This window comes from Eretmochelys imbricata, chromosome 11, assembly GCF_965152235.1.
Source record: "Eretmochelys imbricata isolate rEreImb1 chromosome 11, rEreImb1.hap1, whole genome shotgun sequence".
Classification (NCBI taxonomy): Eukaryota; Metazoa; Chordata; order Testudines; family Cheloniidae; genus Eretmochelys; species Eretmochelys imbricata.
The window spans coordinates 50,405,108-50,431,905 of NC_135582.1; the positions used below are offsets into that span (position 1 = coordinate 50,405,108).

Consider the following 26,798-nt stretch of genomic DNA (forward strand, 5'->3'; position numbering starts at 1 on the left):
TCAGTACCCTCATCCGCTTTTCCTTCCTTCCTTCCTTCCAAAATAAGTTTGTCACACTTATTGAATCATCTCTTCAATTAGATTGTAAAATTTTTGGGGCAGGAACAAAGGTTGTAATGTCTTTGACACTACTGCAATACAAATCAATGATAATTTTTAAGAACAAAGCAGTCAAAGTAGTGTGATATATTGTCTGCAATTGTTGCTTATATTCGGTGCTTCAATATGGCTCTCTCACTTTCTCTTTTATCTTCTCCTCCCTCCCCACACCTCCAGGCTCCAACATATTCTCATGGTATTTCTTCCTACACTAAGCCAAGCTTTTAAACCTCTCATGCAATAGCCCCTCTGTTACCGTTGAATCAACATGTCACTACCAGTCTATTCTTGTAATTCACTGCAGTTTACCTATCTGTTATTTCTGGCTTTCCTGCAGTCTCATCTGACACATCTAACCCAACACCTAGGAACTGCACAGCAAATTGCTAATCAATGCAGCAGCAAAGCTCTGCCCCGGATTATACTCCTTTAACAAAAGATACATCCAGAGTGGTCGAAGAACTTTATCATGCTTTTCTCAGCTTTGACCAATTCTAAATAGTTTTAGCAGACTGCGGGCTCACTGTCTTACATGAAAATAACACAGTCAAAAAACATCCTAAAATAAGCTCATATTGCAAAGTATATATAGTCATGGCCATAGTTCCTGGTCACTAAGACATGTGCCCTGTCTGGCTATATGGCTCTTGCTTTTCTTCCTAGTTTAAAGATGTCCCTCTGTGCTGGCTCTTCGGGCAGTGCTTCTGCCAGTCTCCTGTTCAACTGAATATGCCCTAACCAAACTATTGGTTTAATCCAAAGTTCACTGAAATCAATAGGGATTTTTCTACTGACTTCTACTGCTCCAAACACCCACTGTGATTGCAGACCATGCTACGCTCTACGTTAGAGCTTGTATCTGAGTGCCTGGTACAGCGGTTTCCTGCTGTAAAGTGATGCTCTTGTCCATAGCAGTTGGGAAACCCCAGCATATGGATAAAGAAAAGAGATTACTTTCCAACAATTCTTATACCTCAATCTTTGCTGTAAAGACTTTTCCATTGCCCAAAGGAATGGAAAACCCACCTGCCATTAATAATAAAGAAATTTGCAGCAGATGCAGATTCCTTATTCACTGTTATCCCATATAGCAACACAAACTGCACATGCATGTTGCCACTTCCCTAGGATGCCTAGTATTCTGTAAATTACAATGAGGTTTTGCTATGGCAAGTGATGTTAAAGGGACATATCATAGATAAGTCATATCAAGTTCAAGACTGCTATAACAGAGGCCCTTAAGGACAGAAGATTATGAGTTATGCCTGCTGAATGTCATGTCTGCAGCAGAATCTAGTAAGAGACCGAGAGAACACTTGTTGAGTACAGATTTTTGTATGATTTTTAACTTTTTTGTCATTCCCCCCTTGAGCCATTATACCTTACTATACTATCATTTTTATAACAAGATATAATGAAATTATAGCCAGCTGAAAAAAAATTGAATAGTGCCACTGGAAGAGCTAAAGACGATAGGAGACAATCTTTAAAACATAAGATTCTGCGCAATGGCATGTAAATGGACAAAGATCAGCTAAGATTAAAGATTGTGGGCCAGATGTCAAGATGATTTATGGCCCTTTTGTGTAATTCAGGTGATGCTAAATTGCTGTAATCTGTCCACAGATGCCCAGGAGAAAATTTTCCCTTGTTGGAGAGGAACTCCCTGCTAGTATGTCTGCTTGTAGAGGGCACAGCAGCGCTAAGCTTTGTTACACTGATCCTCCAGCATTGGTAGGTCCATTAAGGACCCTAAATTAGTGGTGTAACTGACAGCTACCCAACTCCCTGACACTGAACAAACCTCTGGCTCCGGAGAGAATACGGCCGAAGTATAGATTGTAAATTCATAATATTGGAACCCTAACAGAATAAATAATTGATTACTAATGCCAATAGAGCAAGTTTTAAATTTAAAACCACAAGTAGATTTGATTTTGTTCTGCAGTGGAATGGAAACGTTGTTAAGAGGTGCACATAAATTAAAAATAATTATAGCTGATCAAAGGACAGCAATTCCATTTTGCATCCATTTTGTTCGTTTTGCAGTAGAACAAAACTAAAACCATTCAAATGTTTGCACAAAAATTGAATTCTGTCAAATTATCCGTTTTCAGATCAAAACCTGAGCTTTTCAGTTGCGGAGGGCAGGGGAGGGGCAGTGATTAGGGCACAGTGATGTGGGCGGTGATCCAATCAGATTCAGAATCATCTGTGATGAAAAACTCTGCTCTGGAACAGGCAGAGGAGCAGGGACTTGAACTATGGTCTACCACATCCCAGGGCAGTGCATTAATGACAAGATTACCAACTATGAGCATGTTTTTCACTCCCCAACGGGGATTGCCTCAAAACTGTTTTCCGCAAAACTGATTTCCGCAAAATGTTTCAGATTCTGCAAAACAGCATATTTTGGCACAACGTAATTTGGTCAGAAATGTTCTGACCAGCTCCAAAAATAATGGAGAGAGAAACTTATCCAAACCATAGGAAAGTTGCAGTTCAGTTTTGGTTAGTTCAGATATTGGGTGTGCACTTGCGTCAATTCTTCTCTATTAGTCAAATGATTTATCTGTTTCTCATACATTCTTAAAATGCCTAATAAAAATATTAGGGCAGTCGATTAATCAGAGTTAACTCATATGATTAACTAAAAAAAATTAATCATGATTAAAAAAATTAATCGCAATTAATCACAGTTTAATCGCACTGTTAAACAATAGAATACCAGTTAAAATATATTAAATATTTTGGATGTTTTTCTACATTTTCATATATATTGTATTCAGTTGTAACTGAAATCAAAGTGTATATTATTTTTTATTACAAATATTTGCATTATAAAAATGATAAACAAAATAAATCATATTTTTCATTTCACCTCATACAAGTACTGAAGTGAACTCTCTTTGTCGTGAAAGTGCAACTAACAAATGTCGATTTTTTGTTGTTACATAACTACACTCAAAAACAAAACAAAGTAAAATTTCAGAGCCTGCAAGTCCACTCAGTCCTACTTCTTGTTCAAGTTTGTTTACATTTACAGGACATAATGCTGCCCTCTTCTTATTTACAATGTCACCAGAAAGTGAGAATTGGCATTTGCATGGCACTTTTGTAACCAGCATTGTAAGGTATTTACGTGCCAGATATGCTAAACATTTGTGTGCCTCTTCATGCTTTGGCCACCAGACCAGAGGACATGCTACCATGCTGATGACGACCGTTAAAAAAATAATGGGTTAATTAAATTTGTGACTGAACTTTTTAGGGGAGAATTGTATGTCCCCTGCTCTGTTTTACCCGCATTCTGCCATATATTTCATGTTATAGCAGTCTTGGATGATGACCCAGCACATTTTGTTCATTTTAAGAACACTTTCACAGCAGATTTGAGAAAACGCAAAGAAGGTACCAATGTGAGATTTCTAAAGATAGCTACAGCACTTGACCCAAGGTTTAAGAATCTGAAGTGCATTCCAAAATCTGAGAGGGATGAGGTGTGGAGCACGCTTTCAGAAGTCTTAAAAGAGCAACACTCTGATGCGGAAACTACAGAACCTGAACCGCCAAAAAACCTTCTGCTGGTGGCATCTCACTCAAGATAATGAAAATGAACATGTGTTGGTCTGCACTTCTTTGGATCGTTATCGAGCAGAACCCGTCATCAGCATGGATGCATGTCCACTGGAATGGTGGTTGAAACATGAAGGGACATATGAATCTTTAGCGCATCCAGCATGTAAATATCTTGCGACACTGGCTACAATAGTGCCACGAGAACACCTGTCCTCACTTTCAGGTGACATTGTAAACAAGAAGTGGGCAGCATTATCTCCTTCAAATGTAAACAAATTTCTTTGTCTGAGCAATTATCTGAACAAGAAATAGGACTGAGTGGACTTGTAGGCTCTAAAATTTTACATTGTTTTATTTTTGAATGCAATTTTTTGTACATAATTCTACATTTGTAAGTTCAACTTTCATGATAAAGAGATTACACTAGAGTATTTGTACACCGGACCCTTGCTAGAATGCAGGGTTCGGGATCCATGTGCACTACCATGTTAATGCGGGGACCGCATTATAGCAGGGGCCACATTACCATGGATCCCAATTTAAATATTTAAATTTGGGATCCAACGCTGCGACCGCGCTATATGTGAATCCACGCTCTAGCAAGGGTCCGCTGTATTAGGTGAATTGAAAACTACTATTTCTTTTGTTTTTTTACAGTGCAAATACTTGTAATCCAAAATAAATATAAAGTGAGAACTGTACACTTTGTGTTCTGTGTTGTAATCGAAATCAATCTATTTGAAAATATAGAAAACATCCAAAATATTTAAATAAATGGTACTCTAATATTGTTTAACAGTGTGATTAATTGTGATTGATTTTTCTCATCTCTTGACAGCCCTAAAAATACCTAAAGGCTCAATCCTACAAACTCTTACTTCCACATGTCTGCTTACTCACATATACTGTAATTGAATTATGTGTGGGAATAAGCAGTTGTGTAGAAATAGGTGCTTGCTGGATCAGTAACTGTCTCCCTGATAGAACTATGGGAAAAGTACCAAATTGCTTTATTTTGCTAGTGAAAACAAAACTGGTGGCAAAGTTCCATTAACTTCTGTGATGCAGGGTCAGGGCCTTAGCCCACTGAAGATTTAGGGCATAGTCCTTTGACTTCAGAAGGAGCAAGTATGTGCCCTCAGTAGCACAGTTGCCAACTTTCATGCAGTAAATAGGTACCCCAACTTTCACAATAAGCCAAAAATCAAGCTAATCCCATTTCAAAACAAGACCCAAACAAGCCAATCCCTAAGAACCCACCACTCTATGTGACTAGATCCCCCGAAGCGTGCAGTCTGGGACAGTGGTGGGCCTGCTGTGCACCCCTGACTCTCTCCCCCCCACACTTGCCCCTTGCCCCTGCTTGCCAGGAGCCGATCAAAAGAAAGAAGCAACAACCTACAACAAGCTACAAGCCAAAAACTAGCCTGAAGCAACTCACAAGCCAATTAAGCCAAAAACAAGCCCAATTTCTGTGGGTTTTTTGAGGGTTTGGCATGTCTGCTCAGTAGTCACCTGAAGGGCAGGATTGGACTCCCAGAAGAATGGAGGTCCAGCTGAAGCAAGGAAAACTTTCTGATGGCCCAAATATAGAAAGTTTACAAAGCCTTGGCCTTGAATGTTTTTTCCACTTGTGCTGAAAAGGCTGTTTGCAAAACATAAGCCCAAAGTTCTGCCCCCAAAATGAAAAATCTGAAACACCACCAAAAGAGATGATCTTTTACCTCCATTTCATACAGTAAAGTTAGTGTTCATGAAAGGTACCATTTCACAGTTCTACGGATGCAGACCTCAACCTAATTACAGAGCAGTTATTTCCTAGAAAGCAACAATTTTTCCAGTTCTGTCCCACAAGTGTGCCTCATTCCTGACCTTGAAGGACCAATTCAAGGCCTTGCTGGGGGTAAGGCTGACACAGTGATGACAGTTTGGTAGTTTCTTGGATGAGAATACATGTCCACTAGGAATTTATGATTTTATTTGTCAGTACTGAAATTTTTTCCCACATAGCAGTGCTGTTATTGTTATATGGATACTAACCTGAAAAGTGCTGAGTGCCGTTAATTACTTCTGAAATCAAGAGAATTTTAGGCTGCTCAACACCTAATAGGTTTAAACCCTTACGAATTTCATGAAATATTTTAGAGGCAACACTCAAGCCTAAATTCAGGTCTTGCTAGGTAAGTTATTCGCAAATACTTTATCCCTAACATTTTTACTTATTTTAAAATGTAGAAGTGTAAATTTAAATTTCTATTTACAATTTTACATTTGTCATTGGGATCACAAATGGGGGCAGTGGATTTAAAAAAACAACAACAAAACAATTTCTTTTAACTCTAAACCAAAATTAAGGAAGTTAAATAAATTGAAATCAGTTACTGTACCTACCTCTCCATTAAAAAAGCAGAAAATTGTAGCCACCAACAGACCCTGCAAAATAAAACGTTTTCTCTTGATTTTTTCAATACATACAGATTTATTGAAATACAAGAACACACACACTAACACACCCCTAATAAAACGCAGATCTAGAGAGCAAAGAGGAAAAATGCATTTCAAATCTAAACTCAGTGAATTATTACTAATAATACAGATGGTCTATTGGGCCAGCACACTAGCATGACATTTCATTTCTCCTAAAGGATTAATCTAAATGAAATGAGAACTATAAGGCTATTAATAAACAGAAGTTTTTTTTTATAAAGATCTAAAAATGGTTTAGAAATTAATGAATTTCCCTTTGTCATTCATTTATTTGCAGTCATATTGCAAGTACTGTCTAGCTCAAGGGAACAAGTGCAATTTAAAGCTTCTTGCCTGATAATGCATAAGGATATGCATCACGTAGTCATATACTTCTTCAGCAATACGGCCTTCTGGTCGCCATGGAAACAGCACAAATTCAATGCCAAGAAGTGGCACTAGAATGAGTGTAGCTCTCACAGCTTTCATGTATAGACTGGATTCTGCCTGGTGTGTGACTTTGAGCTTGGTTATGAGAACTCGAACAATATTCAACAGGAAAAAAAGATTCACCTGTAAGAAAGGAAATTGCTTTTGTAATAGTCTGATAGAATAGACTACAATTATTTGTACTGAATACTGAAAGCAACGGAAACATTTACATGTTAGAAAACTCAGACTATATGTTATGTCATTAGACATGTATTCATTATAACAAAATGGAGCATCTGAAACTTCTTCTGTCTGGATTGGATCTACACTTTGCACTTGGAGATTAATTCTTCTCATGACAACTTTCTCCTTGTGATTCTATATACATAATCACATATGCAATATATGCATAATTATTTAAAGCTTGTACCTGTATAACAAGACAGGAACTCACCCCCAAAGAGGCATGCAGTTTAGCAGTCTGATCCTACATTCCTTGCATATTCAAAATTCCCATTAACATCGGTGGGAGTTTTTGGTGCCAGGATCAGGATGTTAATCTGAATGGATGAAATCGTGGCCCTACTGAAGTGAATGGAAATTTTACTATTGACTTCAAAGGGGCCAGTATTTCACCCAAAGTTATTGGACCAATCTTGGATGCTGGATTATGAAGAGAGTAGACTATATCACGGTATGTAAAATAATAGCTACAGCAGCTTCCATGCAAGGTTTTCAAACCACTTCCTAGATATTAATAAATAAATCCTTACAACATGCTCATGCAACAGAAAAGAATTGTAATCCCTATTTTACTAATTGGGAATTTAGACACAGAGGGATTGATTTAATGTAAGGTCTTGATCCTGGGTCAGCTGAAGGTGATTGATTTAATCAGTTTCTAAAGGCTGTCTAAATAGTGCGCTAGTGTACACCAGTGGGATGTAAATTCTAGTGCATAGTGGCATGTCATACACTCACTGGCCCACATGGACCCTGTTGGCATGCCCTAGAAGTTCCCTAGTGTACAAGGTGCTTGTGCACACTAGAATTTATATCTCAGGTGGTACACACTAATTTATTTAGTATTTGCATATTCGCTGAGCCAAGCAATAGCTCAGAGCCCACCACTGAATTTGGTTGGTGGGCACACCTCAATAATGTGTGTCATTGTTAGATTTGCGCCACAGCTGCATCTTGGATTGTCTCAAAGATCCCAGCAGTGCTGGGTGGCTGCACAGAAGCCTTGCCCAGTCTGGAATTGGTTAAGAAGGGCCCACAGATGACATGGCAGGTTGAAGCCAGGCAGGTGAGCAGAAGGTTCTCTGAAGAGGAACTTATTGGTGGTGGATATTAAGCACCTGTATTCCCACCACACAAACTCTGCTGTCACATTCTGGCATGGCAGCCTCGACCACAGTGGATGTTGTGATGGAAGACGTGGACAAAAAGGCAAGGGCAAGTGTGGGTTGGCATGTACCTTCTCAAGCAGCTTGTCTACTGCAATCTCCCTCCCCCCTGATGTAACGGAGCAATGTGGCTCAGAACTGGAAGCCATAGAAGATGAGTCAGTAAGAGAGTTCCTGCAATTATGCACATTGTTGAACTGAGTTGCACATCAACAAGTTTGGTGTGTGCCTCCTGAATCCATACTGGCACACAGTATTCTGCTCTTCAGTACGAGATGGCAAGGGCTGAGGTTCTTAGGGTTGGAGCATCCACTCCCCATGAAGAACCTGCCAGTTTGCTGAGAAGGTTTTTGCCTGTCTTGACCTTCACTGCTATCTTGCTCAGCCGGCTTTTATATGTTTGGTTGAGGGTCACGCCTAAGTAAACTGGGTATGCTTCATGCTTCAGCCTCTGGCCATTCATTGTGATGTTTAATTCCCTCTTAGTGTTGGCATGGTGGAGGTGGAATGTTCTAGAGACTGTCTTGCTGGTGCTAGGCTGAAGGCGCCATGTCTTGCAGTAGTTGGCCAGCTTTGCAGCTTCGTCGCTCAGGGTATTCTCCAGCTTATAGAAAGTGGGAGCCTGTAGTCCACAGCAGATATTGTCTGCATAGATGACTGGGTTGGTGGCAGGTCACTGATGTATATATTGAACAAGGTGGGGGCTAGAACAGACCCTTGGGGTACCCTGCTCATCTGTTTTTATCAAAGCACTTGTTTTCTCACCAACATGCACCCTGAACCATCTGTCTTAGATGTAGCTGTTTGATGGCATCAGTAACCCATGGTTGGAGGACTCTTCATATTTTAACAAGTAGACCTGTGTGCCATGTATGCTGCGGGGAGGTCAAGGAAAATAGCACCTGTTTTCAGGTTTCTTTGAAAACCATTTTCAATTAATGTGGTTAGTCTGTGTGCTTCGACCTTGTTGAAAGTCTGCTTGTTCGACATTAAAAATATTCTCAACCTCTGGTGTTATTCACTGTAAAATGAGGCACTCTAGAACCTTGAGACACACAGAAAGCAGTGATATCGGGTGGTAGCTTGATGCCTGGTTTGGGTCTTTACCAAGTTTTAGGAGGCTGATGACTTTTGAAATGCACCAGTTTTTCAGCAGTCTTCCTTCATTGTGACCTTTTTGAAGACTTGAGCCAGCCAAGAATGGGGGCATAGGCCAAGATGTTTCAGGAACTCTGGAAGGATGTTGTCTTAGCTGGCAGTGGTGTCAGACTTGATGTTATATAGCATTCTGTCCAGCCGTGGAACTATGAAAGGTTCAGGGCAAGCTCCGGATTTGTGTTGCCTTGGAAGATTCTCCACGCACTCTGGACTTGACTCTTAATTTCTTTTTCCAGAGGTGTCTTTCCCATGCAAAGCAGGTGATTGGTTATTGGTTAGTACTCAGAGAAATCAGCGTGGTGTCAGTGGTTGCTGGGCTACTCTAAAGTGACAAAGTAAACTCCAGCATTTCTGGCTGGACCATGTAAAGTCCAGGTTCTTGGTCTTTTCCTCCCCTCTGGCTCAGTGAGCACAGTTCAAAGTTTTGATTAAGTGTTTGGCCACGTCTGGGTCACCGGTTGACTCATACGGCTTGAGTAGAGCAGTGCATTCCTACACAGTTCAGCCCACATCCAGCATCATGCCGAGTCTTGCACAATTTTCCACACAGCCAGCACAGACCGTGATCCATATTGGTTTTCAGCTACCAACTGTCATGAGCACAAAGAAGAAGTAATGGAACATGTGCAGAGCCATCTTCACAGTAATGCACCATGTAGACCAGAGGTGGGCAAACTTTTTGGGCTGAGGGCCACATCTGGGTGGGGAAATTGTATGCAGGCCCGGGGCAGGGGGCTGGAGGGAGTGCGGGATGTGGGAGGGGGTGCGGTGTGCTGGAACGGGCTCAGAGGGAACTGGGGCAGAGGAGGGATGCAGGGTGTATGAGGGTGTATGAGGGGGCTCAGGGAAGGGGGTTGGGGTGCAGGAGGGGTGCGGACTGTGGGAGGGAACTCAGGGTGTAGGAGGAGTGTGGGGTTTGCAGGGGGCTCAGGGCAGGGAGTTGGGGTGCACAGGGGTGCAGGGTGTGGCAGGGGCTCAGAGCAGGGGGTTGGGGTGCATGCTGATGCTGGCTACAGCAGGGGCCTCAGGGCAGGGGTTGGGGTGCAGGAGGAGTGCGGGGTGTGGCAGGGGCTCAGGGCAGGGAGTTGGGGTACAGGAGGGGTGCGAGGTGCAGAGGTTGGGGAGCAGGGTGCAGGAGGGGTTCAGGCTCTGGCCCAGTGCCATTTACCTAAAGCAGTTCCGGGGTGGCAGTGGTGAGCACCGGGGCAAGGGCAGGCTCCCTGCCTGCCTGCCCTGGCCCCACGCCACGCCACTCCGGGAAGTGGCCGGAACCATATCCCTGCGCGGCCCCTGGGGGAGTTGTGGGGGCACAGGGCTCCGCATGCTGCCCTTGCCATGCCTTTGGGTACCTCTCCCAAAGCTCCCATTGGCCGCTGTTCCCCGTTCCTGGCCAATGGGAGCTGCGGGGGGCAGTGCCTGGAGGCAAGGGCAATGCACAGAGCCATCTGCTCCCTCCCCCCACAGGGCCCCAGGGACGTGGTGCTGGCCACTTCTGAGAGCAGTGCGGGCCTGCGTTACCACGGGGGGCAATCTCATGGGCCGGATCCAAAGCCCTGAGGGGCTGGATCTGGCCCGCGGGCCATAGTTTGCCCACCCCTGATGTAGACAAACCCAGAATGAATTGCTCAAAGTTACACAGGAAGTCAGAGGCAGAGTTGGAAATAGAACCCATAGCTCCTAATGCACAGTCCTGTGCCATAGCTACCAAATCATCCTGCCCCTCTAGATTTGTAGCAGAGTAAAGCCTGTCTAGGTGGATCTTCTACTTGTGTCTAAGTGTGGTTATCTAGAAAGGTGCCAACTTATTTCCAGATAAGGTCATATACTCTTTTTGCTTTACCCAAGTGAGTAGTGCTGTTAACCTCTACGGGACTGCTGACATGGGTAAAGTGAGCAGGATTTGACCTTCACTGTAGACAAGAGGTAAGAGTATAACGTAGACAACAAATTTTTCTATGGCAGCGGAAAAGACAAGTGAAATAAAAAGCTTTTTGAACATTTGTGAAAATAGAAAAATCACTGATGCAGCCGTTAGCCTGTCATTCTGAATGTGTACACTTTATGAGGCATTCATTGCTCTCAGAAATCAATCACAAAATACACAGCGATAGAAAAAAAGCTATAAAATTATTACTCACCTTTTTAGCATACAGATACATACAATTTTAAAATTTACATTTTCAATTTTCCCAGTGGTCAGCAGCCTTTTATTGTAGCAAAGTCAAAGGGGCAGGCTTTTGAGTCAATGGATTTTGTATTACAGTTTAACTAAAATTGCATCCCTGCTGTCTAGAGCTGATCAAAAGTCTTCGATCAAAACTTTTTTCAACATAAAATGTGTGGAAATTTTCAAGAAAAAAAAATCCATTTTCATCAAAAATGTTTCGGTTTTCATTGAGTACCCGCCCCCACAAAAAATGATTCCCCCCCCTCCAGTTTTCATCAATCAAAAAAGCCAACAACTGGGAAAAAATTCTGTTGTCAGTTTTGATTTTTCAATGAGAATCCAAAACATTTGAAAGAGAAATTTGGACAAATGATTTTTTTTAAATTTTAGTCAAAACTTTTTACAAGAAAAAAAAGTATTTCTTGACCATTTCTAAGTAGATCCATTGGATATGCTGTTATAACTTAAAGGCATAGACAAAGTGGCAAATACTCAGATTATTCAGTAGTATTGTAAATTAAATGACATTTCTATTAGCTACAATGGTGTGATGGTACTCTCCATGTTATTTTACCATATAGCACAAAGTGATAAAAGAATATTTCGGGAGTTTGGACCAGATTTTCAAAGGCATTTAGGTGCCTACCTCCCACTGATCTCCCATTGACCTTTGAGGATTTGGGCCTTTGCTTCATTGTTAAGGAGTGATCCCAAAAAGTAATGAGCAACCATACATTTTGCTGAGGTCAATGAGAATTTGGGGTCCTCTTTACCTCTCCCAGTAAAACCTTTTGTTGCTAATATTTCTATATGTTTCAAAAGTGAATGAACAAACAACTTGTGGTCTCGTTCACAAGCATGTGTCCTAAATCTAATAAAAAACAATGAGTGTGCAAACAAACCGTTAGAAGATGCAAGTGTAACAAATATATAACCGTTAATTATTGTTGTTTATTTATTTGTGACAGTATCACAGACATGCAAGATGAGACAGTTCCTTCCCTGAAGAGCTCACAGTATAAGCACAGCCAGGTAGACAAATAAACAAGGTCAGAGAAGAGGATAAAATGGACAACATTGCATTGAATTTTCATGTATTATTGTATAATGGCAGCAGTTGTCTAATCTCAGACATGTTGTAAGGGGCAGAGATAATGACTCTCCTTCCTGGCTATGGGATAAGTCCCTTTAAAGACAGCAATACCTCTGGCTGAGGGCACTTGCCTCCAAACAGTAGCCTTATTGGCCAAACCATTGATTAACTTCCCTTGTATAAAGCTGTTTAGGGACAAAAGGAGCTTTCCAAACTTAGTTCTCTAAATTGTTTTTTTTTTTTCCTGAAGAAGCAGCATCAAGTTAATCACCACCCAGACTCATGGGGGAGGTCTGTATGGCAATCCCATCTCTCCGAACAAGAATGAGAGGCTGACTGGTGCAGATAGCCATTACCAGTATAGGATCCCGTATTTAAGAACTTGGTCTAGATACAGTCTTTAACAGCGTGGGGAGATGAGGAAGATCTCCCAGCAGCTGTACCAATGCAAGGAATAGGGGAAGGAGCCAGTACAAGCAAATGCTCTTCTTTCTACAACAAGCAGGACTTCCTCCTCTAGGATATAGATCTTTTTTGTCTCACTATAATAAAGTTGTGACCTGGTTAGCAACCTCAAACAACCCAGGCGTCAATGTGGTAGTGTTCTGTATACAACAGCATTACTGTTACGTAAATTATGAACTCATAATAAACAGCCGCTCATGGTTTCAGCAACATGGTATTAGGTGGATGTGCCATGTTATTTATATTCCACTTATGAGCTATTTAAATCAATTTAATAGGAAATTGCTTTACATAGGAAACTTCTGCATGAGTTTCTGCTGGAAACTAGCAACTACCTTTTAGCTTTGTTTAGGCAATCAAGGTCTTCTGATTCTTTCCCAAGAGATTTATTTAGGTTTCAGGCAGCCTACCATCCTCGTCTAACTTCCTATTGTACATTCCAACAATATGTCCTTCCTTCATTGCTAATTTTAAGCTCTCTCACTTAGATCTATTACTTTAATACAAAGTGGTTCTCTGAACTTGTAGTTCACATACCTCTGAAGCTTTGGCAATTTGACTGAATTAGTACAAAATATTTTTAACACAGATCTTCAGCTTGAAGGTTAATTAAACACTAGACTAACAAAAGTTAAAGGTGAGTAGCTCATAACAGAACTATTTCATTCATAAAATCTTATTAGTGCTTGTACTTCATTTTTTAAAATAGAGCATGCCACTTTCCCACCATAAACACATTCACACAATTTGCAAGGCTAACTAGTGCAGATATTAAAATAAATGAATCAGATAAATGGGTTTAGTTTTGTGGCAAAGTAGAGTGCAGACCTGAGAAAAGGAGCAGCAGAAATATTCAGTAATCTCTTTTGCCAGTAATAGAGACTTTTTCCAAAATGCTAACGCAGAGAGATTTTGATGGCCTGATTTCTCACAAAATTAGCAAAGGCAGGCCCTGATTCAGGAAGTTACTTTAGCACATGCAAAACTTTAAGCACAAATAGTCCCATTGACAGCAATGGGACTACTCACATGTGTATGATCACTATATGTATTATGGTAATGACTACAAGACTCAACTGAGTTTGGAGTCCCATTGTGTGAGGTACAGTGCAAACTCATAGGAAAAAACAGTCCCTGCCTCACAGAGCTTACACAAGTCAAGTCAGACAAAGGTTGGGAGGGGCAAATAGATGTACACAGAAGGGAAATGACTTGCCCGAGGTCACACAGCAAGTCTGTGGCAAAGGTAGAAACATAAGGTTGGTTGGTTTGATGAGGTTCAGTCCAGTGCCTCATCCATTGGACCATACTGCCTCTCATGTTAAAGTTACATACCTCACTGATTTCAGAGTAGCAGCCGTGTTAGTCTGTATTTGCAAAAAGAAAAGAAGTACTTGTGGCACCTTAGAGACTAACAAATTAATTTGAGCATAAGCTTTCGTGAGCTACAGCTCACTTCATCGGATGCCTTGTCTTGTTAGCTATCTTGCCGAATTGTGGTCTTCAGCCTTATTTAAAGAACTGTCAAGGAAAAAATACACTAAACTATTGTAACATGTTCCTTCTTATAAATGGTAGAAATAATTTTAAAATCTGTCCTTTTCAGTGGCAAAAATAAAAACTTTGGCATAGAAAAATTCATTTGTTAATATAGCTGAAGTCAAAACTGCTTTTACTTAAATTAAAAACCCCTGCTATTCTTTTTTTCCACTCTGATCAATGATTCTCGTCAGTTGGAGAAATGGACATCGGCCTCCATTTCCCCATTCTTCTGCTATTCCTTTATTCATGACTCTTTAGGCAAACATTTGCAACTCACTGGGCAACTAGAGACAACTCCAGTCAAGATACAAATTATAGCTGCTCCTTTCTTGGGCGTAGATTTGATCAATTACACAATAGCATGGCTTCTAAAAGCATCGTTGTTAACTTCATGGAGAGTGGGACTTTCAAAGCAGCCTAAGGGAGTTAGGAACCCAATTCCCATTGGCTCCTGCTCTGAAAGTCCCAGCTGTGGTCTTTAAGATGTTGCTCCTACAAGGAGAAAAAACACTTTCCTCTAGTTATCTTGTTAGCTTAATATTGTTGCTTACAGTTATACTAAAGAAGGTCATGCTTAGTTAAGTGTGGACATTGGATTGGCAGTCAAACTGCTTCAGCCATGAGGGTTCTGCTTACACAGCCAAAGCAAATGCATTTACTCTTCCATCTTTATCCCTGACTTGTCTTTTTTTAATCAATGTATAACATCTAACTATTATCAGGATGGGAAATTACAGTAACCCTTTCAAAAAGGATCTCTTTTGTTTCGCACATGTCATGGGAAAGATTTACAACCCTGTTCAGTCTTCATCATCTCTACATCCATATTTTTTCCTGCCTCAGTGCCCAGAAAATTTATACTGAGAATAAGATCCACATTTTCAACCTACTTTTCATTAAACATTCATGCAGGAATATTAAAGTTGTACGTATATTTAAATAAACAAACAACCAAATAAATAAATAAAAGCAGTTGGACATAGAGATTTACAAGCCTCAAACACATTTTGCGCCTGATATTGCTGTCATTGAAATCAAAGAGCATTTTTATTGTTGACTTTGATGGGAACAACACTGGGCAGTTTGGGCCTGACCCAGAGTCCACTGAAATCAATGGGATTCTTGCCATTGCTTTCAATAGGCTTTGGATCAGGTACTTTGTGCCAGTTTATCTTTGATATTGATTGGTTTGGGGGAGGAGGGGAGGGAGGAAGATATGAAATTTGGCAAATAAGGCCAGACCCTGTAAGGTGCTCTAATTTTCATGAAATTCAGAGCTCAAAGGTATAAACTAAGGCAGATACAAATGACTTCTCAGCTTTAGAACTGACAGCATAGTTACGTACATGACATCTCCTTGACGAGACAGTTTTGGATTAAAGAAATAGTAGTATATTAGTATAAAATAGAGTGACGTGCATTCTCTGGCTGCAATCTTGGCCCTACTGAAGTCAACGGCAAAATTCCTACTGATGTCAATTGAGCTGGGATTTCACTCTCTATATATGCTGGGGAGAGGAAAGGTTAGAATGGATTTAGAACTGGTTTTCAGAGGAAATACTAAAGCCCTAGTACTTTCCAGCCACAACATCTACCTGGTATGGAAGACCTGATTGTCAGGGTAGAGGGAGGCAGTATACAGGGAATCTCTGCAGGGGTCCATGCCCCACTGGTCATGGATCACAGTTCCAGAGGAACACATTGTGCTGCATTATGGAGAGGGTTTGGAATGGGACAAAGGCAAGTGATTCTCAACTACATTAATTCACTAGCTAATCAACCTGTAAAGAGGGCATGAGTACCCACAGCATCTATGTACCCCATGGACCTCCTCAGCAAACATTTCTCAACAGCTAAGATAATAGGCTGACCAGTGGGTTCAGTATTCTGTCCTAGGAGGGTGTGTGAGGGGGAGAAGAAATCCTATTTTCTTATTTTAGTTGGCAGAAAACTGAGATTAAAGGTAGACAGACCAGGTAACAATATCTAGAGAGCTTGATATAATTTCCATTGACTTTAGTGGTTATTGAATCAGGTCCAAGGTTGGATCCGGCCCCTGGTTAAAGTGGGACCAATGTTTCTATTCTAAGGGATAATTTTCAGTTGCTTATAATATTTTCAATCTTTTTTCCTTCCTGGCTGAAATCTGTCAGATTCGTTCTCAGTCTAGGAGAGAATGTTTTCTGGAATGTTGGAGTCAAAAAGGTTCAGTCATTTTCACGGAGAAAGTGACAAATTGCATTTTTCCCCAGTATAATTTCTTTTGCAGCAGTCATTGATAATATGCTGGATATTGAGTTTATGTCCTGTAGTAATTTCATGAAAGTAATTGTGATGTCATGCATTTGTGACACTCAAGAGGGAATTTAGAGTGGTTATAATATGAGAACAAATGGCTTCAAAGCAGGCATCAAAAGAAGGAGCGAGACGGTGAGGGTCTAGAACCTCCCTCCACTTTGTATAAATATCGTTGATGATGATCAAAAAAGAATAAATAAATAAAAACAGATGCATGAAAAGTAAATGGATTTAGAGGGTGGGAGTTTCAGACATGCTCAGTGCCAGTCTAGTGAAATCAGTGGCAAAACTCCCCTAGACTTCAGTGGGAGCTAGGGTGACCAGACAGCAAGTTTGAAAAATCAGGACAGAGGGTGGGGAATAATTCGAGCCTATATAAGAAAAAGCCCCAAATATCGGGATTATCCCTATAAAATCGGGACATCAGGTCACCCTAGTGGGAGCAGACTTACAAAAAGCACTCAGTGTTGGCCTATTTAAATACGCCAGCTTTTTGTTTGTCTTCTCTGTATGAAAGTGTCTAAGTTACAAAATTTGAACGGAAGTTGAACAAAGCCCCTTGCCAAACCAGCTAACAACAAAGCGAATAAACTGATCATGATAAGTATTAAAGGTTCAGTCTCTGACACACTTCATGAACATTATGAGATATCACCAACTGGCTGGAGATAATCAGTGGCCCACACATTCTGTCTTCTGTACAAAGATGACATGCAAATTGAAACAATTTCAGCCTCAGGGGCAACTTTGAACTATTTACCAAAACATTGTTCAATTTATTAATTGTTAACTTATTAATTGTTAATTTGCCTTGGGCAAATTGGAAAATGATATGAAAAATTAAAGTTGGTGTGTTTTCACATGCTAATTTTGCTGAGGTCAGCCAGTCCAGGTTTTCTGATTATCTTATACTAAAGGGAATTATTTTAATGTGAAGAGCCATTGACATGTTCAGGCTAATTTATAAAATGTTACTATCATTGGATAACAGTTTAGCAGAGTTTTATATGCATTTTTTATAGTTATTAATTGCCAAGATAGCTGTGCTTGTGTATGTATATATAAAATAGAAATTTTTTCTTTAATCAGCCAGATATTTTCCCTTGAGTCATATTTTCCTTTGATTAGTGATATCACAAAGCCAAACTTCCATGGATTAAATTCAGCTCTGGTGTAGGTGGGTACAACATCTATTTACTTCAGTGGAGATGCAATTACTTACACCACAGGTTAATTTGTGTTTGTGATTTAACAAACATTGAATTGTACACTCTAGTAGATAGACTTTACGCAGGCAAGTGAGGGTGGGAGGTAGAAGATAGAACAGAATCATATTCCCTCCTGCTGCAGTAGCCTCCAGAGGCAGAACACACACCCTTACACATCTTATGGAAAGGGGCTGGGAGATGGATTCACATACTCACAGGATTATTAGACAGGGCCTGCCTCACCTTTTCTTTCCTCTGCTTCTGTTGCGGGGGTGGAGGCGAAGCCCCTTATCTATAGCTGGTTGGGAATTTTCTGGTGAGAAGTTTGTCAAACCTGAAATGCTTCATGGGAACATCATGGGTTCAACAAAGTTTTGTTGAATGACAGGCAGGGATCCATCAGAAACTTGCCTGGTTTCCTCGAAGGTTGCTGGGGGGTGAGGTTTCCAGGGTCCCCAGTCCCACTGTACAGACTGCACTGAGGCCAAGGATCCCAGGGCATCTAAGGTCAATGGCTTCAGGGCAGCCCCGCTATACCGATTGACCCAGGGCTGGAGATCCAGGCTTCTAGTGTCTGAGACTTCAGGGTAGAGCAGCCATGTCAGGGCTCACAGGCTCCCTGCCATGGAACTGAGAGCCTGGTGACCCTGGAAGTCCTACCCCTAGTGAGGACATGGCTCCCACAGCAGGCAGCCTGGAAGCTCCAGATGGAGCCAGGGCTCTCATGGCTGCTAGGCTTCCTGCTTCACAGGTGTCCAGGCAGCCAGCCGCTCAGTTTCCTTTGATAACAATTCAATTTTTTAAAACCATTGTTTGTGAAATTTCCTGTTAGTGGGAAATTTCAAAAATTCAAAACAAAGTTCTGAAATGGAACAAAAACCTATTTTGAAATATCAGAATTTCTACTAGAACAGAAATTCCAAGTTTCAACCAGTTGTACTCTTACCTAACTCTCTGCACTCCCCCTCCCTCTCTCTCTCTCTCACCATCCCCCATGGAACCACTTTCAGGTCGTTATGCAATACTTAATTTGGCCACAGGATTTTGACCTAATTGGAAATCTCATTTTATTTTTGTTTAGTGCCAATACTTTCTGGTCTTGGACATTTGGGGAAAATTTTCAGAAATGGTGATTTAGGAGTTGTTTTCAAAAGACACTGAAGTACCTAAGAGACTGAATCTCATTTTAAGTCAGTGGGACTTAGGCCTGGTTTTCAAAGGTATTTATGCACATAAATATGCAGATAGGCCCCAACTTGGATTTCATTGGGAGTTAGGTGCTTGCATAGTTAAAGTGCTTCTGAAAATTCATCTATCTGCATCTTTAGGCTCCAATTGCCCTTGGAAATCTGGCCGTTAAGTCCCTAAATCATTTTTGAAAATGGGACTTAGGCATTTTTGAAAATTTTGCCTTTTGACACTGTATCTTTGCCAGAGATACTATATATGGGAGAACTTCTGATGTGCCTCTGAGGCCTGGTCTACATGGGAAAGTTGCATTGGTTTAATTTAAATTGACTTTTAAACTGATATAGTTAAACTAATGCAATTTCTCCCCCTTCTCCCATGGACACTCTTATTTTGGTTTAAAAGTGCCTTATATTTTGTAAAAAGAAAAGGAGTACTTGTGGCACCTTAGAGACTAACAAATTTATTTGAGCATCTCACAAAAGCTTATGCTCAAATAAATTTGTTAGTCTCTAAGGTGCCCCAAGTACTCCTTTTCTTTTTGCGGATACAGACTAACACAGCTGCTACTCTGAAACCTTATATTTAGTGTAACTTAAACTTGTTCCCTGTCAATTTAGGCTAAATCAAGGAAAGATACTCTTATCCTGAAATAAGTATGTCCACACAGGGCTTTGTACCAATTTAACTATATCCGTTTCTGTCATAGGTTACACCAGAGAAACTCTCTCAGGTAGACAAGACCTAACTGTAATTAATTGTGATCCATGTTGATCAAACTAAGAATGGCAACCACAGTAATTAGACAAGAACTCTGTTTAGATTCAGAAGAGAGGTAACTTATCCATTATGTCAGCACAAGTACTATCAACAACCAGTATAGTAAAATATTTTCATTACCAGAAGCATAGAAAAAAGAAGAAAGGGAGATTTATTTCCAACTGTGAAGTCATTTTCTGGCAAACCTTAGCAAAACTTTGCCCAAGTTCATCATTGGCATGAATGTAACTGCACTGACTACAATGGAATTGAATCTGCTTACATGATGGTTGCCATCTTGGCTTACACACTGGTGATTGAACTAAGGGCCTCCAGAACTAAAAGCATGAGCTGAAAGCATGCAGCAGCTTGAAAACTCTGTAGCTGAGGGCTGTAACATACTCTATCCTCTGTTGATTGGACACAGAAGGGGACCCGTAACATACATTCACTGGTGTTTTGCACTTAAACCATTAGTGAATCTGTCCTCTTGTCTTCACAGTCACACCCTTTTTGTGATGGGAGATATTGATCCTACCCATTCTGTAAAAAGACTAGGAACAATCAGGAAATTGACAAGAAAAAACAAATGATCATATGAAAAACGCCTACCACTAAAGCAGCACAAATAGGACCATGGATAATGTACAGCAGATGAGTTTCAGAACTGATCCAGCAGCTGTGGAGAAAATGGGAAGAATAAACATTTGGGCTTTTTATTAATTATCATCTCTCCTTGAAAGAAAATGTTACTTTTTAGAAACAAAAACTGAGATTTTACTTACTTGTCATTGAAATACAGACTTCTCGCTATAGCGTGTATGCAGGCAGGGATCAACGGGAATCCTGAGAACAGCAAATTTATAAATCATATATTTATAAATAAATAAATCCTAATTCAAGGATTAATTCTGACTTCATCAAAAAAAGAACTGTTAAAGTGGCAATGAGTAAATTTTAAACATAATGAATGAATACACATAATAAACCTGATTTCATCCTGCATGCCTCACTCAGGCACACAGATATAACTGATTTCAGGTACTTTTCGATTTGAATGAGACTTTTCCAGAGTAAGGCCTGATGTAGCAAGCATCTGTGTTGAAAAATCTAATCCTGAGTAACAGTGCAGCAAGTAAGGCTCCAATCCAGCAAAACATTTAAGCAAGTGAGTCGACCCATTGACTTTGTAAAATTAAGCACATGCTTAAAGCTCTGCTGGATGAGGGCCTCGAGTAGGAAGACAGATTGAAAATTTTAAATCAGATCAGGTAAGTTAATGTAACAACATTTTTAATCTACTGTTTTCATTCTCACACTTGAAAATTAATGCTCATTTTTAGGCATGTTTCCGTATATCAGTGCAATTCTGTGTAGATGGCTAGACAAGCCCCCCTCTAATTCACCGGTGTTTTGCAGTATGAATAGCCATGCAATTTTACTGGTTATGTTTTGCTTGTTTTTTATGTGTTTTGTTGGTTTCTAGTACATGGAAAATAACTAGGAAGCAACTATTTGCATCAGCTGTGGGAATCTTATATTTTTTCACTTTGACCATGCTACGTACAAAACTATATAGCACTATACAGCAAAACATCATTTGATTTGCTCCAATGTATGTCCTGTCATACAGAAATGTAGTCCAGTATATTGTGTTATTATGAAATTTGAATCTGTCTATATAAATAAATCTTAGGTCAAATTGTAAACAAAAAGGCATTTTAAAAAAGTACAACTCCAACTGTACTGACATTTTCCAGACTGCAAGCTGTATTAATTCTTAACAGGATATGCATAAAAGTTCACAGTCTCAACAGGGTTAATTAAAATGACTCTAGAATCATTTTTAGTGATCTATAGTACTTGAGTTGATAAAAATAAAACTACCAGAAAAGAGATTTAAAATACTTTATTGAATCCCTAATTACCTACATTTTGAACAGTGATTTTTGGTGCCCAATCTGAGACAACGTAAAAGGGCCTGATTTTCAGAAACTTCTGAACAACTATGCTCTCAAAATCAAGCCTCTTGAATGCGTCTCAAGATGAGCAACCAAAAGCTGAAGCACACAAAATCACTAGTCACTTCAGAAAATTTTGGCCTGAAAGCTTTGTGCAAATACAGCCAGAAGCCTGAGTCTTGCCTTTTGTGAAAGTGCTATCCCACACTGCCTTAATTTGTCATGTTCAGTTTGTGGTCTTTGGTGGTTTTCTTTACGTAAGTTCTTTACCTACAGTAGTTCTCTAGTTGCTTTGTGAACAATACAGGTCAAGCGGAACCTCTGGAAAAATAAATGCTTGGCCTTCCCCAATTCAGTTTTGACCCTCCTCCACCCTAGGCCTGGTGAGACATCTCAGGAAACAAACATTCATTCCTGTATAAACATCTTCAAGATGAGAAACAATGAATAATTACTTCTTATTGTCTCTTCATAGTAAGAGGCGCTTTTCTCTATGCAAAGGAGGAGTCACTTCCTGACTTCTCCAGTACATAATCTGCCTTTTAGCAAAGACAGAAGTATGTGCAGAAAGCTTTGCTAAAACAGTAAGGACATATTTAATTTCAGAGAAACAAACTTGATCTGGTATACATTGTTGAAGTACATGCATACATAGTATTAGTTTTATAGATTTAAATTAAAAACGATGGTCCCCCCAACCCCCCACCCCCCCCGCCCCCAAAAAAAAGAAAGAAAGAAATCTTGAGGCAGCAGTTGTTTGTTTTTTTTCTTTTAAAGAGAACAACCTATGGAATTACATACCCCAGCCGAGAAGATAATACCACATCAGGTGTTGTTTCTCTGCAAAGACAGCCACCACAATGAGAGTATGCAGGTAAATGCCTTCACAGAGCATCCAGAAGTAATTGCAACCCATTAAATACAGGTAAATGAACTGATAGACTTTGCAACTAACCTGTGGAAAAAACAAAGAATACAGCTTGAATAGTTAGTTTGTAATGGTTCCAAGAGATTTAATGGCAAGAGGGAAGCATTACTTATTGCATCACTCTGCTTTGCTATAAAGTTTGCTTTGATATGTGTTATTCATAACGCAGTACTCAAAAGGTGACATCCGGATGACTTCACAAAAGAGACTGTAGTTTTATTAGCTGGCTTGATTTTTGGGATGAATGCTGAAGGCTTCCAACACCACGGAGAACATAATGGACCTAGGGAAATCTTTTAAAATGATGACGTTTTCCCCTCAGAGGTTCCTCATGTTGCCAACACTGATGTAAATTAATCAATGCAGGTAAATAAAGATTCCTCAAATCTTTGTGAAAAGTATCTGATGGTAAGTAATATCTTTGGGAAGAAGATCCTTTGATTAGGCCACATTATCCTCTCAGTTACCTCTCAGTATCCTCCAGTGGAAACAGTGCATGCACTCTCCTCGGTGAAAGAAGGAGATTCACCTCCGTAATAGCTTTTTAGACTTTTTGCCCCAGTCCTCTCTACAAAACTTAACCCTAAACTTTAGAATTAAACAAAGACAGTCTAATAGGGCCTAATTTTCCTCTCACACAGTTTTGCACTGGTCTACTTCTACTACGCTACACCAATGTGAATGCGATCAAAATCAGGCCCATACACATTTATCCTACTGTAACATTACACAGGCAAGTTCCCCCACACCAGTCTGAATCTGAATCATTCCACTAAAGATGTTGGAGTTGTACCAGTAGTGTGTGACAGGAAAGCCAGTCACTATCGATGCATTTATTTTTATTTAGTTCTGGAGCATAATCTTAAATTCTTTTGAAATAGTCCAGGCAAAATTCTAAATGGCTTAGAAACCACTACCTCTCCTGTCCACTGGAGAAAACTCATCTAAGCTTGGATTCATGGGATTGCTCAGAATAATCATTCCCTTGATAAGCTAAGCAGACAGCAGCACATGACAGAACTATTTTAATGTATAGCTAGCCTTAGAGTAAATACCAGAAATATTATATCTAAGACCACCCAGAAGAAAAAAGATATCTACTGTATGCTAACCAGTAAATTTTCTAGTTGTTACTGCTAAGGAGTGAAATGCAAGGTTAAACCATCAGGCACCTGACTGTATCTAAATTGAAGTATTTTTGAGTATTGAAAATGACCAGCACTTTTTATGTAAGTGTTCAGAAATGAACAAGGGCTATACAATCTACCCCTCACTACGTAAGCCTCGTTAGCTGCCCTGCACTCCCATGAGACAGTGAAGTGTCATTATCCAACTTTAAAGGGGGAGGAGGGGTGGGGGTGGAACAAAAGCCACAAAGAAAGCAAATAACAGAGGCAGGTTTAGAACTCAAGGCTTCTTGACTGCCAACCCCAGGACAAATTCATCCCTGGTATAACTTCGTTTAAATCATTCTTCCAGATCATACTACTTTCCTGACATTGTTTTAGTACTGTGCAAGAATACAAGAGATCTAGCTGCATGACACACAATACCAAACTGAAATCAGAAATGTAGTCCAATACTATCTATTTAATAAAGATCCATGTGATTTTGAACTCCCTTGCCTTCACAAACCTTAGCTGGCCAAACTGACCAGACATCTGTTGCATTATTTAAAGAATGAATAAATTCTTACTGCAATTCAAAAATGTTAGCTTTGATAGACATGATGTCATGAACTAATGATATCTAATTTATTAATATTTTCCATCACTAAATGTCTTTCCACACAAATCAACAGTGCAGCCAAATCCACTTTCACTTACTGGATTAGTTGCAACTAACTGCTGGTTGTTGGCAACTGCCGCCAGCCAAATTATTGTAACGATGGAGTTGCAAACAAAAGAGAAAAACAGATTTTTATGTAGGGTGATCCTTTGGCAACTCAAGCTCCTAGAAAAGAGAGACAAGAGCAAATTAATACATATGAGTTCTCAGCCTCATATTAACTATTCTGCCAACTCATTTTAAAATAATAAATTTAATTTTGTGAAAGGTAAAGATTTTCTTTATCCTTGATTTTATTTTTATTTGGCTGTATACTGCAAACCATGTGCAACACGTTTTATTATGCTTATAAGAAAAGCACTTGCTTTGGAGCAATTAGCTAAAAAAGGTCTGGAAAAACATGTTTACTTACTATTGCAAGGTGATATTTTATTCCATGCCAAATTATTTTTTTAAAAGCGTACGCCCCACCAATTATTTTCATACACAGGAAAATAGCATTTACTAAAGTATTGGTCCATCTAATCCAGTATCCTTGTTCAGAATCACACAGCAAGTCCATGTTGTGGCACAGACGGGAACAGAACCGAGGTCTCCTGACCGTCAGGCTCCCTCTCTCTAAGAGCCAGGGGCCTGTGTGAGTGTGAAAAGGGAGAGAATCACCACAATAAGAATCGCCACCTCTTGCACCCTCAGTGCAGGAGCTGAGCATAATGGGAGTCCAAGTACCACGGGAGTGCAAAGACTCTATACGGGGTGAGCACCACTCCTAGCACTAGCCTCTGCAAAAGAGGTAGAGGAAGGGTTGCGGCCTTCGGGAAAAGTGTCACTGGAAGTCCAGGAAGCACTACAGTGGTCTAAAACTATGCCTACACTTACAGTGGCTTGTAGGGTACAGGTGATACACCTGTAGCTAAATGCGGCAGCGAAAGGTTCTAGCAGCAGGGAAAGGCTCTGGCAATGGGGTGGAATTGTGGCTACTGGAAATGTTGAGGAACAGCCCTACCCACCTACCTTCCTTTTTTTGGGGGGGGGGGGGGGAGGACGGTAGCGTTAATTGACAGAGAGAAATTCTAATGGAAAAGGGAGAATCTATCACGTACAATTCCAATTACTGTTTACTGTTGTGGAGGCCAGACATCAATCAATTCACGTTAGTGAGTGCCATGTCTGAACGCATCAGGAAAGGGAGGAAAAACCCCAGCTGTCTAGTCTTTACAAACAGCACACCGAGAAAAACTAAAATCTGGACAAATATTGCTCAATATTTGAGCCAGGAAGATGATACAGATTAATATAATGTTTTCATAGCAATGTATTTACAGTATCTTTACAAGAGTTGAGGTGCAGTGACTGGCAATCTGTTGAAGACATGCGAGACATAGGAAGAAAGGGAAAAGTTAAGTAGACAGTCACCAGTATGGTTAGATAGGTGTATTCTATGCCTGTTCAAGTCATACTGTAAAGATCTGCATTATAAAATTATGGTTATGCATTGTTCACAGTTTTTGCTCAGGCACCAGAAGGGAGTATGAAGCTTCCCACAGGTAAACAGAGCTGACCGTAGAGGAACCTGTGCCAGTAAAGGTTAAGTCTAATGTGTGGTGACACAATATAGACGCTGCAAGCCCAGCGAGCATGTGTATAAATAGCAGTGTAGACAGTGAGGCACAACTTAGGTGAGTACAATGCCCTACGTGACTGAACCCGAGAGTATATACCCTACACGTCTCTCTATAGTGCCTCCATGTTCTATGCAGCTATTTTTAGCAGTGTAGTGTCTTGATGCCAGAGCCTTTCACTACTGTAGTGAAAGGCTTTGGCAATAGGAAAAGGCTCTAGGAGGATAGAGGCGGCGGAGAATACCTCTGGCACCTCCCTGCTGGAGCCTTTCACTACTGCATGTTGCTACACACCACAGTGGACACAGCCTGCCTTTCACTGTGGTATGTAGCTGCATGCTATTGCAAGTGTAGACAAGGACTAAATCATTAAGGACCAGATTGTGGAGCCCTTGTTCAAGCTGAGTACCACCTTACTCCACATGCAGTCTCAATGAAGGCAATGGGACCACACTTAAGGAGCAAGCAGCTAATTCACATGAGGAAGGATGTTAGAATCTGGTCCCAACAATTGGCAAAGGTTAATCTTCTGGAAAAAAAATTGATAGAAAAAGCACAAATCACACAATGCAGCTATGAATATGAATTAAGTTGTAAATTATATTCTATTAGGTCTTCTCTGGATATAATTTTGTT

At 40.3% G+C, this 26,798-nt stretch overlaps 1 protein-coding gene across 2 annotated transcripts in view; it reads right to left on the reverse strand.

Moving 5' to 3' along the window:
* Window positions 1-26,798, reverse strand: part of CALCRL (calcitonin receptor like receptor) — a 45,021-nt gene that overhangs the window by 2,748 nt on the left and 15,475 nt on the right. For both annotated transcript variants that reach the window (XM_077830159.1, XM_077830160.1), the window contains 6 exons: window positions 24,579-24,705; window positions 22,626-22,779; window positions 20,649-20,709; window positions 20,476-20,542; window positions 6,499-6,717; window positions 6,070-6,111 (listed from right to left, as the gene is read on the reverse strand). In XM_077830159.1, the coding sequence (XP_077686285.1) occupies window positions 6,070-6,111; window positions 6,499-6,717; window positions 20,476-20,542; window positions 20,649-20,709; window positions 22,626-22,779; window positions 24,579-24,705 (670 nt within the window). The remainder of the gene's footprint in view (window positions 1-6,069; window positions 6,112-6,498; window positions 6,718-20,475; window positions 20,543-20,648; window positions 20,710-22,625; window positions 22,780-24,578; window positions 24,706-26,798) is intronic.